Here is a 13,075-nt window from a genome sequence, read left to right on the forward strand (position 1 = left end):
AGTGTGTACGATTTTGGGGCTGAGAGTATGGGGAGAAATGTTTTAGAAACAAAATACCGGCATCTGGTTTCAAACAGGGAAACATTTTGAAAAGAGCTTGTTATAAAGAGATTCATAACTATTGTTTATAGACTGTTTAACACACACACACACACACATTCTACAATGTGTATCTACTATCAGATTCTCATTCAGCAAATGAAAAAGGAAAGTGTATCATCAAAAACGAGTGATACTCAATCCTGCAAACAAGAATCAAACATTCAACATCCCCGAGTTTGTCTCTACAAGGCATTCTATCTGAGGTATAAACAGAGAGGATGCACAGAACTAAAGACTTGGCACAACTGCAGTCTCTATCAGGTATAAACAGAGAGGATGCACAGAACTAAAGACTTGGCACAACTGCAGTCTCGATCAGCTACCATGCTTGCTACATACATAATACAGGCCCACAGCAAAGATCGGCATGCAAAGAGTACAATGTTTTCTAGTAATGACAGAATATTGAATGTAAAAGATTAATTGGTATATCAAGTTTAAGGCAGTCAGACAGTCAAGCTTTAAGTTTTGTTTGACCAGTCCATTAATACATTTGTCTTAATCACATGTTGCTATTTCAAAGCTGCTGATCATGCTGAATACAGTATGGGTTAATGGAAGCTGGATATTCACTTTTTGCCAGTGCCATAATTTTGCTGACAATTTGTAAGACCTGCATGTATCTTTTAGTTTTATATTGAAAGCTCAAGAGCATTTAAATCGTGTGTCCCTCTTAAAAGCCCAAGACCCAATGACACGAGAATAGTATGCACTTTTTTCTCTCACAAATGCCACACGTGAGCTCAGAAATATGAGCATCTACCAAGTCAAGTGTTAATAAATATCTGAAGACAAGATAGAAGGCCATACCTTATTAGCAAACTACCTCAGTTAAATACTACAGTGGTACCTGTGATGAAAAGACACTCTAGGGACCAGCTCCATATTACAGGCCTCCATATAGTCCGACAGATATATTTTGGGAGAGATAAAAGACAAAGGGACTATAAAAGGTGTTCTTGATTGAAGTGTCCTTTCATTGGAGAGAGGCCTTACATTGCAAGTACCACCACACTCTAATCCCAACTAACTAGTGCGCACACAAAAAAGACAAATCAAAAAGAGAAAGCCGTCACCAGAACCTCTAACCATCCCTCAACTCTGCCTAGGGGTTAACACCCAAGCCAGGCAGAAGGTGGGACCCCGATGCAGTGCGGTGCGAAACACGTAACCTACCCTCACTGGCCTGGCTCTCAAAACTCGGCTTGACCTGCACGCCGGGGTAGATGCCGTCGTGCGACTGGGTACGATCTCCCGCCGCCATTTGTTTGTGCCGCGCCAGCTGCGCCATGTGTGCGGCTGAGTGGTAGTCGGGGAGTGGCGGGCGGCGAATGTGAGGGTAGCCCGGGAAGGAGGAGTGGCTACTGACTACTGACAGACAATACACAGACCCCCCGCGCGTGTCTTAACAGCCATGCTTCTTTGCTTTGGGCAGTACAGTGGAACCCTCCTTCTAAGACCCCCCGCTTTGTCACTCATCTTTTTTCGTCCTTGCCTTTTCACATTTCTGTTCATAATGTCAGTTAATGCACCTCCATTTGAAGGAACCCCTTCCTTGTATCACCTGATTTATTGAGATTCCGGGCGGTCTTGAAAGGGAGTTTCCACTGTATATGACCAGTGCTGATCCTAAATCTTTCAAATTGTTAGGTTTGCCAGTGGGACATCTCGCTTGATAGCAGAGGTCAGCTTCGCACCTGTTCTTAAATTCACAATCTCTTTTTCTCCTCTCCAATTTCTTGTCTTGTAACTGAAACCACCCCCTTCCCCTCGACAAACTCTTTGCGTGCATGCTGAGCCAAAATTCCACATCACCATCACTTTTATCACACAACAAACTGGACCTCTGTATTGAGGAGCAGTACCATCAAAGGATAGCTGCAGTAAATGCAGAAATCTGGTTGTTATGCAAGCTTAAAAGTTGCTGTTGCCTTCAGAACAAAAGAAAATACTTGTGTTGGTGTAAAGTAACAATTTATGTTAGTAGTGCAACTACTCTGCTTTCATGCGAGATGTTCTTGGCAATTATCCAACCTGCCAATTTTTTAATAAAGAAGAAGAAATTCACACCCGTTAACGTCAGACAAATTACATTTGAAACCAAAAAAGTTATTCTCTACTTAAGAAAAAAATCAGTTATTCGTAAAAAAATAAGTGTTATATGCTGTATTAACACAAAATTAAAATTAAAAACTTAAAAGCCTGTCAGCATTCTTTTCACCCCTCTCTCTTGCCCCATATAAACATGACTAAATCTTAAAAATATAAACTGTCCAAAACCAAACATACCAAGACACAGCCATTTACACATATCCACATTCAGCTACGCCACATGTAACAAGCTTGCATTCCCTCATGCGTCCGTTTCATTTTGTTGCAACAACACAATCCAATTCGACTCATGCACACATAAAAGGTTGCACTTTGCAGTTTGAACTGGGACTTGATTTCATAAACGTAGCACATCCCCTCTACCTGTCCAACCATAAACCAACTGGTCCCGGGAGGACATTAAACTCCAATGTAAAAAAAAACAAGAATGGCCAGCCATAGGAACGTTTAATTTATGACAAAACAAAGTGTTAGTCACTTTGTTTGTTCGTTCATGGGCTGAAACTCCCACAGCTTTTACCTGTATGACCGTTTTTACCCCGCCATTTAGGCAGCCATACGCCGCTTTCGGAGGAAGCATGCTGGGTATTTTCGTGTTTCTATAACCCACCGAACTCTGACATGGATTACAGGATCTTTTTCGTGCGCACGAGGTCTTGTGCTTGCGTGTACACACGGGGGTGTTCGGACACCGAGGAGAGTCTGCACACAAAGTTGACTCTGAGAAATAAATCTCTCGCCGAACGTGGGGACGAACTCACGCTGACAGCGGCCAACTGGATACAAATCCAGCGCGCTACCGACTGAGCTACATCCCCGCCCTGTGTTAGTCACTGTATTTCGACCCACGGCCTGCCATTCTTGGTTTTTTTATTCTGAATTCTGGAATGCTGGCAGTCTATCTGTTTTTGGATTTAAACTCCAATAGTTAGTCAGACCTGACAAACAGATACACTTTCAACCCTTCACCACTGCTTTCAAGTCAAAATGTGCTGCCCATATACAAGCACATTTTTGCCAGGGAAAGCGGGGATTTTTTTTTTCAACAGTTGTGACGGTTGTTGTTTTTACTTGTCAAGCTTGGAACAGCAACCCTGTATGTGCGCACCCCAACACATGTGCATTCCACACCAACATGGACAGAAATCACAAAGAAAATGGGATTGGTCTGATGGCAAGATGGGAAAAGGTTTGGGGTGTTTAGGATACAGCCTCATGCCTTCATTCCCACAATCACAACACATTTCAGATCATGCTCACACATTGCATTCTTGAAAAATCAGAGGGGTTGTTGTTGTTGGTAGGTTTTTTGTTTTGTTTGTTGTTGTTTTGTTTTTTTTTGTTGGGGGGGGGGGGGGGGGGGAGACAGAGGTGATTCTTATATTTCATTGCTTTTTTTGTTTGTTTACTGGTGGATGACATTGTTTGACGCAGGCACCCCACAAACTTGCAACTTGGAACAATTTTTTTTTCCTGAACCCAACCATTAATGGTTTCAATGGGATTGTATGCATGCACTTGCATCTTTAAGTGCTGTATATGGATGCCTGAATTTTTAGAACTAACACGTCACGCCACACTTTTAGAAATTGAAATTGTTATATCTCGATGTACAGCGCTAAGAGCATAGTTAAATTTGTGAAGCGGCGCTATATAAGCTATCTTTATTATTATTATTATTATTATGTCGGGTTACATATATATGTACTGAAATGAACATTATTCAATTCAGTAAAATATGGTAAGTGTGCATAAAGCAATAATCAATTTGTGTACTCATGGCTTTCATATGCATACAATTTATGCAGGAGGGTGTTACAAGTATTTAGCTTAGATGGGTATTACAAGTAATTTAGCTTAGATACATTGATCAGGCAACTAAATTCAGCAACAGTGACAGTACTTACCTATATGATATATAGAGAATACTACATGGCTGGCCGTGTCGTACCAGATTTACACGAGTTGTTTTTTTAAATATTGAACTGCGAGCGAAAGCGAGGTGTTCACTATTTGAAAAAGCAACGAGTGTAAATCTGGTACGACACAGCAAGCCATGTAGTATTCTGTTTATCCTACATACTGTACTTACGTGTATTTAACTGAAAATGTCCTGCAGTCGAGGCAGCTAAAATGAAGACGCTTGTTTTGGAACCTCGATCTCTTCCAAAGCATCGTGCAATCTATTACGTCAAAGCAAAGAAACGTCACTCTAAAAGTGTGGCGTGACGTGTTAGTTCTAAAAATTCATCGAGGGTAATTAGCGAGCGCAAATTTTTTTCTATAATGACGTTTGTCTCGGTGACTTTGGTATCATAAGCAGTGGAAAAACAGGTCCCTGCCAGACTTGCTTGACATGACCTCATTTACATGATATACACACGTGTGGTTTGAACGATTATTATCTCACGGGTGTCTCTCTCACGTATGTAGGATAAATACAAGTACTGAAGTAGCAATAACATTACGAATACACAGAAGACTTGGGGTGGGGCCTGTGGGTGGGGGAGGGGGTGGTTAGGATAGGCGAGGTAAGGGGGGGGGGGGGGGGATAAGAGGCAGAGCGCAAGTGTACATACCTGGTGCATTGCTCATTGCAGCATTGTGCATGACCACATTGTATGAAGGAAGCGGAGGCCTTTCTTGCGGAGCGGTTAGGCCTGAAACAGTACAAGTTGAACATGGTTTGATCAATCAATCAGTCAATATGAGGCTTATATCGCGCGTATTCCGTGGGTACAGTTCTAAGCGCAGGGATTTAAAAAAAAATTTTTATGCAATTTATATCGCGCACATATTCAAGGCGCAGGGATTTATTTATGCCGTGTGAGATGGAATTTTTTTTACACAATACATCACGCATTCACATCGGCCAGCAGATCGCAGCCATTTCGGCGCATATCCTACTTTTCACGGCCTATTATTCCAAATAGCATGACTGAAAATGTAACTCCCAAAGCTGGAAAAGTTCCCTCAAGCCTGTTTTGATCATCGCTGAGCGCTCACCTCTTTCAAATTGTGTGTGTGTGGGTGTGCGTGTGTGTGGGCGTGCGTGTGTGTTTGTGTGGAGGGGGGTCCGAAAATAGAGTAAACACAATCATGGTAAAACCTGATTTGAAGTAGAATAAGGCTGAAACCAAAGTAATATCAATGCAAATTTCACCATTAACTCTAATAATAATACACAGCTCAGCTTGTCTCCCCTTCAAGCAAAATCCTCTTCCAGAACCCATAAAAAAAAACCAAGAACACTTCTAAACATCAGTGACGATTAAAAGAAAAAATAAAGTATGGACTGACCAGGCTGCGGGTATGAGAGCTGCTGTTGTAACGTGGGCTGTGAGCTGCGAGAAGAGTGGGCCAGTGAGCGAGGGTGGTGGGGGTGGGGGTGGTGATGGGAGTCGAAGGAGGAGGTGGAGCCGGCATGGCCCGAGTCGTTGTCTGCACACAGCTCCATGGACCCCAGCGAACCTGTGGTGACAAAACACTCATGTGTTACAGGGAGAGGTAGACGTTTTTTTCTCTTAAGCCCGTCTTACACTGTGCCGAATATCCTTACCAATATGAAAATGTTGTATTCGGCCAAAAAAGAGACGCATGGACAGGACAAAACAGAGAAGAATCGAAGGCTTACGAATCCTTGCGAATGTCATACGAATGGTTGCGACTGCTTGCGAATGTCTACCGATCATTGCGATTGAATACGAATCCATATACGGATCTATCATGAACGTTGCGAGTGTTGCGAGTGCTTGCAAACATTTTACGAATAAAACGAGTATGCAATTCGCATTGTTCGTAATGTTGCTCTTACACTCTGGCGAATTGCCCTTGCGAATAGAATTCGACAATAACTCGTATTGATCGGGACATGGTCGTAAGACATTCGTAAATGTTCTTAACCATTCGCCACCATTCGTCTCTGTTTGCGAACATTAGCAACATGTTCCTAATATTCGCAAGGAAGTCATATTCTGAATGTTTCGCAACGTACTCGTAAGTATTCGCAAACCATTCGTAATCATCGTAAAGGTATGCGTAGCGCTCGCAAGCATTCGTAAGGATTTTATTCGTGCACATTTTGCCAGCATCTTGCGAATGGTTGCGAATTCCAGGGCCTAGCATTGGAAAAAGTGAGTTCAGCTTACAAAGGTGTGGGTCCAGAGGCAAAGCCCCTGGTGGGGGTTCGGGGGGCGAAGAAAGCCCCCCGAATTTGATGATTTTTTAAAGATTTTTTACCTAAAATGACCCCCCCTCCCCAAAGAAGATTGAGCAACTAAATTATGCCATAGTCCATAGTCCGTATCGGCACATTACTTCTTCTGACTTGCCTTCCGCCTTCGGAACGAAATCCAGCCATTCCCACTTCCAGGAATACCTGGATTCTTTGTCACTGAATGGCTGACCACGTTCAACAATGTCGCTTCGAGACATTATTTCAAGTCTAGAGCCACAAAACACCGGCACAAAGCATGCTCGCGCGATGCCAGAGGAAGTGCGTGCTCAAGCAAACTGTCAAACCGATTGAGAATTGAACTGAACGGCGCACAAAACGAAAGCTGGGACTGTTTGGGTTTACCGTTTGGGTATAACAGGTTTTTGCATTTCGGCGTACACCAAATCAAGTTCCGCGTACTGGAGATGTTATTTCGGCGTAAAGTACGCCGAACGGCTTACAATGCTAGGCCCTGGAATTCATTACGAATTTCTCAGGAATGTTTTGACCATTTCTTCCCAATTCATAAGAATGTTGCGAAAGCCTTACGAATGCTTGCGAGTGACTGCAATTGCTTGCAAATGTTTTAAAAACAGTAAGAATATCTTGCAAACGTCTTACAACTAAACGGCGATTTTGATGCTTATGTATTCTCAATGATCGGAACACATTCGCAAGCACTCGCAACCATTTGTAAGACATTCGCAAGGATTGGTAAGGCTTCCAATTTTCTATATTATTCATGTCCATGTGTCTATTGTTTTGCCGAATACAACATGTTCATATTCGCAAGGATATTCAGCACAATGTAAAGACAGGCATAACGAATGGTTGTGAATGGCTTGCTAGCGCTACGAATACATTGCGATGATTACAAATGTCTTGCGAATACTAACGAGTACGTTGCAAAAAAAATAGCAATATGACTTCCTTGCAAATATTAGGAGCAAGTTGCTATGTACAAAACAAGAGACGAATTGTAAGGAATAGTTAAGAACATTTACGAAAGTCTTGCGACCATGTCCCGATCATTGTGAATTATTGGAAAATGCTATTCGCAAGGGCAATTCGGCACAGTGTAAGAGTAGCTTTAGGCAAAACAGTTGTAACATATTGCGGAAAAATGATCATGGTGTAATGTTCGAATTGTTTTGGTTTTGAGATGCTTGAATTGTAAGGATATAAGGGATATTGCAAGTCTCTCTTAGCCAAAACCATAGTAACATGTTGGGGAATGTGGAGCAGGTCGAATGAACAGGCTTAATGCCTTTGAATAGTAAAGTAGACCTTCCTTTGATTTTTTTCCTTTTTGAACCCGGAACCGTTTTTTTTCATTTAACAGGAAATTAAACAGAAAGATCAGAACGTTCAAGTTTGAATGGAAAATTTCCTAGATAAATTTTCATTTAATTAATATACTTACCCGAATCACATTAGCATTGAGTCACCTGAGATGCTTATCACTGAAAAACGCTTACCCGGCTAAAAATTTTAAAGGGAAGCAACCCCATCACCAAAACGAAAGTGAAAGTAGCTTTGGTAATGGGCCAGCACACTGGGAGTTACCTCCCATACGGGTGTGTGCCACGTCACTTCCTCTAGGAACACGTGCCTATTCTCATACGGCTTTAAAAATCTTAAAACCATACGCGGGGCAGGTGGGAGGGAATACAGTATGTGATTCGGGTAAGTATATTAATTAAATGAAAATTTATCTAGGAAATTTTCCATTAAATAACATATTCTTACTCCGAATCACATTAGCAGATAACATCAACAAGGCGGTGGGCTAGAAATGAATCAAAACTCACCATCAAGTTCTGGACAGGAACTGACCTGCTGCTATGAGAGCTGGAAGGCCTCTGGAGCCATCCTGTCGAAGAGCTGAGACGTCCCAAAGATAAAAGTTTATGAAAACATCTTCAGAACGCCAAAACGCAATTGTCAGCACCTCCTCTAGACATCTGGAGCGCAGTACTGCCAGAGAGGATGCTCACGCCCTCATTTCATGGGCTCGGGCCGAGTCAAGTGGCAAGGAGGGCATGCCCCCCCCCCCTCTTTGTGCGACTCCACTCATAAGCTTGCTTAATGAGCGAGGACACCCACCGGGCCAACGATACCTTCGACAAATCTTACTCGCGCCTAGAAAAGGGCGAGATAAACAGCAATTTCTGAGAACTAGACCGAAACGGCTGAGTCCGGGCTAAGTACAGACGAAGAGCCCTCACAGGGCAATTGACCGAATCAAGGTCATCCGGGGCCAACGCGCTGATCAGAGCCTTGACTCTAACCAGCGGAGAGGCCTGCCCCGGAAACTGATTCTTGGCCAGGAAATCGGGCCGGAAACGCAAAGATGCGGAACCGTCCGACTAAAAGGAGATATCTCCAGGCTGACCCGACAGGGCCGTTGCCAACAAAAGAAGAACCAGCGCTTTGCGAGTGACATTGAACAGAATGGCCTCGCTCAAAGGCTCAAAATCCGCAGAACGTAGGAATTCCAGGATTAAAAACAAGTCCCACTTGGGAGCGGGCAAACGAGCTTTCGCTTCCTTAAGAGCAGCCCTTTTAATGACTGCAGCTATAACGCCCCCGACTCGAACAGACCGACCGATCTGCTTAAGAGTCGCCGAGATAGCGAAGCGCCGGACCCTCAACGAGGAGCCTGAGGCGCCCTGCGAAGACATTAAAGAGAGGCGGTTGGCGACCTGAATAGAGCGCGGAGCCACCGAACTCACCCCTGTAGCTGAACACCAGGCAGTCCATGCCTTCCAGTGGGAAGCATAAACTGACGAGGTGTACGCTCTATGCGAGCGAGCCACCAAGTCCAGAAGGATGGAAGCCATCAGGAGAGGCAAAGTGGAGCAAATCTGAGCTTGGAGCTTGTCCACCCTTCTCTGAGAAGGCTGGACAGTCCACGCGACCGTGTCGAAAGACATCCCCAGATAAGTGAATGTCTGTGACGGGGTCAGCTCCGACTTTCCCTGGTTGATCAAGAACCCCAACAAGTTGGATTCTCGAAGAACCATCAGGGTATCTTGCGAACAGCCGCTCTGGGACTGGTTCATGATGAATCAGTCGTCCAGATAAGCCCGCAGGCGGATACCCTAGGACCTCACCAGTGCACAGACCTGTCTCACCACCATGGTGAAAATCCATGGTGCGAGGGACAGCCCGCAAGGGAGTGCGCGAAACTGGTAGATCTGATCTCCCCACCGGAAACAAAGCCATTTCCGGTCGGCCGGATGCATAAGAATGAAAGTATGCGTCCGTGAGATCGATCGAGGTCACCCAGTCTCCTGGGCGGAGAGAGTCTCGGACCGAGGCTGGCGTCTCCATCTTGACTTTTATCTCACTCAAGAAAGTGTTGAGGAGAGATAAATCCAACACGGGACGCCGTCCTCCTGATGCTTTGGGAACGGCGAAAAGACGCCCTTAAATCCCAGGGAGCTATGGACCCGAACTCTCTCCACCGCGCCCTTCTGCTCCAGGGAGGCAATTTCCGACTGCAAGACGGAACATGCTTCCTGCGAGAAGATGGGCTTGAACCGCGGTGGCACTCGGGTAAGAGGCGCCTTTTCCTCCCGCCAGAGCAGGCGGAAGCCCGATCTCACCACTCCCACAATCCATTGGCTGTCTACTACCGACATCCAATGAGAAAGCGCACGGGAGGGGCCTCCCGCCATCACCAAGGTGGAAGGCGAGAGGGGGGTGAGATCGGGAGCGCTTCATTGGGGGTGTGGCTTACTCCCAGAGCCGCCACACCCCCTCCCCGATGCCGTCCTCTTCTTCCTGCCACGAGCGACCGGCAGAGCCTGCCGCTTCTGAGCTGGCTTGAGGTTCGACAATGTCTGAGCCTGCTTTTGCTTAGAAGGCTTAGACTGTTTCACCCCCTGCAGAGTGAAGTCGAGGAACTGACTGTCCTTGTTCGACTGAATCTCCTTCTGTCTGGCATCCATTGCCAGAGAACAGAAGCGAGATTCCTCTGAGACCGGGGAGACTCTCAAGGTCTCCCTAGTAGCCAGCTCCGTGAACTGGGACTGCGAGAGGAAGAGATCCCTCCTACAGAGGACCGCTTGGGTGTACTGTAGAGAGGAAAGACGCAATTGTTCCTCATTGACCTTGGCCAAGGCGGTAAAAAGCGCAGAGACATCGTCCGCATTTTGTTCTTCACTGAGAGTGAAAGGAACCAGCGAATCGATCAATGCCCGATACAGAGTCCGAACAAGAGTCTCCGCAACGGAGGACAGTTCGATCTGCCGACGTCCAACCTCCTCAGCAGAGAGGAGGGAAGCCTCAGAAACCGGCAGAACCAGATCATGCTTGATCGGTTTAGCCAGAAGAGGCAGCAATTCCCGGGGAACCGGAAGGGTAGCCCTAGGGAGTGCAAAAGACGCCAGCCAGCTCTGGCTCTGAGTGGGCAAGCTAAGCTTCCTATTGCCCGTAGGCACAAAGGAAGAGGCTTGAGAAGCCGACGCCACCCACTGCTGAGCTGATTCCGGAACTGGACCAAAAGGAAGCAGTAACGGAACAGGCACTGGCCGAATACCACTCCCCGCATGTGCTGGACGAACCAGCGAATGCGAAAGTTGGTAAGCCACTGACGGAGACTCGGCGAACCGGAAGGAAGAAACATCTTCCTGTGCCGGCCGGAAGTCCGCCATGGCCGAAGGAATGAACGGAGCGGAAGAGTCCGCAGCCACCACCCCTTCGGGGAAAAAACGAGACGCTACTTCCGCCGCGATGTCAAGAACAGACTTGAGCTTCGACGGAAACACGCCCCGAGACTCCTCGTTGACCACTGATGGAGCATCAGAATAGTCACACATGGAACCATGACCAAAACCACCAGTTCCGGAAGCAGAAGCATGCCCTGGCAAACCGGAAACCGGAATGCCTGTGCACGAACATTATCCTGCAACCCAGAACCTTGTGAAGGTAAGGGTAGGCAGGACGACCATCCGTAAAAACCGGAGCTGGATGAGCTGACGTCACTCCCCCATCCGAGTGGAGTGATGCCTGCTCAAGCCTAGGCACTAAATGGCCGGAAGGCGTACGCTGGAATCCACCCTCTGATATCCGGAAGGAAGCACCAGAAGAGGAAGCAGCGTGTCCGGCCGAAACCGGAAGTGTAGTCGACGAAACCGCGCAATGCGGAATTGAAGGCTGCACTGGTTGACTTCGTGATCCGGAAGGACCGGAAGTCAGTGAAAACTCCATACTGCCGCAGCCGCCGTAGCGTGCCTGCGTGGACGGATCCGCAGCCGACAGAACCGCGCAATGCGGAAGCGAAGGCTGCACTGAAACCAAAAACACCAGTTCCGGAAGCAGAAGCATGCCCTGGCAAACCGGAAACCGGAAATGCCTGTGCACGAACATCATCCTGCAGCCCAGAACCTTGTGAAGGTAAAGGGTAGGCAGGACGACTATCCGGAAAAACCGGAGCTGGATGAGCTGACGTCACTCCCCCATCAGAGTGGAGTGATGCCTGCTCAAGCCTAGGCACTAACAGGCCAGAAGGCGTACGCTGGAATCCACCCACTGGTATCCGGAAGGAAGCACCAGAAGAGGAAGCAGCGTGTCCGGCCGAAACCGGAAGTGTAGCCGTCGGAAACCGCGCAATGCGGAAGTGAAGGCTGCACTGGTTGACTTCGTGATCCGGAAGGACCGGAAGTCAGTGAATACTCCATCCTGCCGCAGCCGCCGTAGCGTGCCTGCGTGGACGGATCATCACTTCCGGCGAGTGCCGGTAGTGTAGCCGACGGAACCGCGCAATGCGGAAACGAAGGCTGCACTGGTTGACTTCGCGATCCGGAAGGACCGGAAGTCAGTGAATACTCCATCCTGCCGCGACCGCCGTAGCGTGCCGGAGCGGACGGATCATCACTTCCGGCAAGTGCCGGAAATGCGGCAGCCGAAACCGACTGCCGCCGCTGTTCGATCAAATCCAGGGCCTCGTAGGTTATCGCCGGAAATGAAAGATCAGCATGGTATCGGTCGTGACCCGAAGCGAAAGAGCTGTCTCCCGAGAGAGAACGTCCAGGCGCCTCACGAGGGCTATCGGACCAGCTCTGCTTACCAGCCGCAGCTGAAGAGGGAGGACGCTGCTCCAAACCGGAAATGGAAGGCAAAGACACGGAAGCCAACGCCCGGACGTCACTGCCAGATGCCGGAAACGCCAAACAACTGGCGACGGAACGCTGGAACTCTGCCTGCACCAAGCTGCGGATTTCCGGAACCAGTGTCTAAAACAGAAAGGAACCAACGCACCCTGCACAGGTGCTAACAACGAGGACGAAGTCTCCGTAGTAGAGAACCGGAGCAGACGTAACAGTAGCGCTAGGCGCCACAAAAGAAAGCAGAAGTAGTAACAGCGCACGGCGCCGAAATAGGTCAGACAACAAAGTGCTACGTTCTTGGTCTGTACAAGTAAAACTGCTTAAGAAGAAGCCTAAGGCTTAAATTTCCCCTTGGGTCCGACTTGCCACAGCGCTTGTCTGAATCAGACATGCTGTCAAATCCATGTAAACAACACGAAAACATTTTACTGAACGTAAGTCTAAACGACTGAAAACTCAGTAAAAACACACACTTTCGCGTCAACAAATTACGATAGCTACACTTGCCTAACAAAAACAGAGGCACGTA

General features: G+C 47.1%; 2 protein-coding genes across 7 annotated transcripts in view; one reads left to right on the forward strand and one right to left on the reverse strand.

The window, feature by feature from the left end:
• Positions 1-13,075, forward strand: part of LOC138958650 (phosphoinositide 3-kinase adapter protein 1-like) — a 100,054-nt gene that overhangs the window by 52,760 nt on the left and 34,219 nt on the right. The gene's annotated exons all lie outside the window — the stretch shown is intronic.
• LOC138958649 (rap guanine nucleotide exchange factor 2-like) overlaps positions 1-13,075 on the reverse strand; it is a 67,945-nt gene that overhangs the window by 8,321 nt on the left and 46,549 nt on the right. For 5 of the 6 annotated variants that reach the window (XM_070329872.1, XM_070329868.1, XM_070329869.1 and 2 more), the window contains 3 exons: positions 5,515-5,685; positions 4,794-4,874; positions 1,279-1,473 (listed from right to left, as the gene is read on the reverse strand). In XM_070329872.1, coding sequence (XP_070185973.1) covers positions 1,279-1,473; positions 4,794-4,874; positions 5,515-5,685 — 447 coding nt within the window. The remainder of the gene's footprint in view (positions 1-1,278; positions 1,474-4,793; positions 4,875-5,514; positions 5,686-13,075) is intronic. The other variant, XM_070329870.1, reaches the window with a different exon arrangement.

The sequence above is a fragment of the Littorina saxatilis genome, linkage group LG2, assembly GCF_037325665.1.
Source record: "Littorina saxatilis isolate snail1 linkage group LG2, US_GU_Lsax_2.0, whole genome shotgun sequence".
NCBI lineage: Eukaryota > Metazoa > Mollusca > Gastropoda > Littorinimorpha > Littorinidae > Littorina > Littorina saxatilis.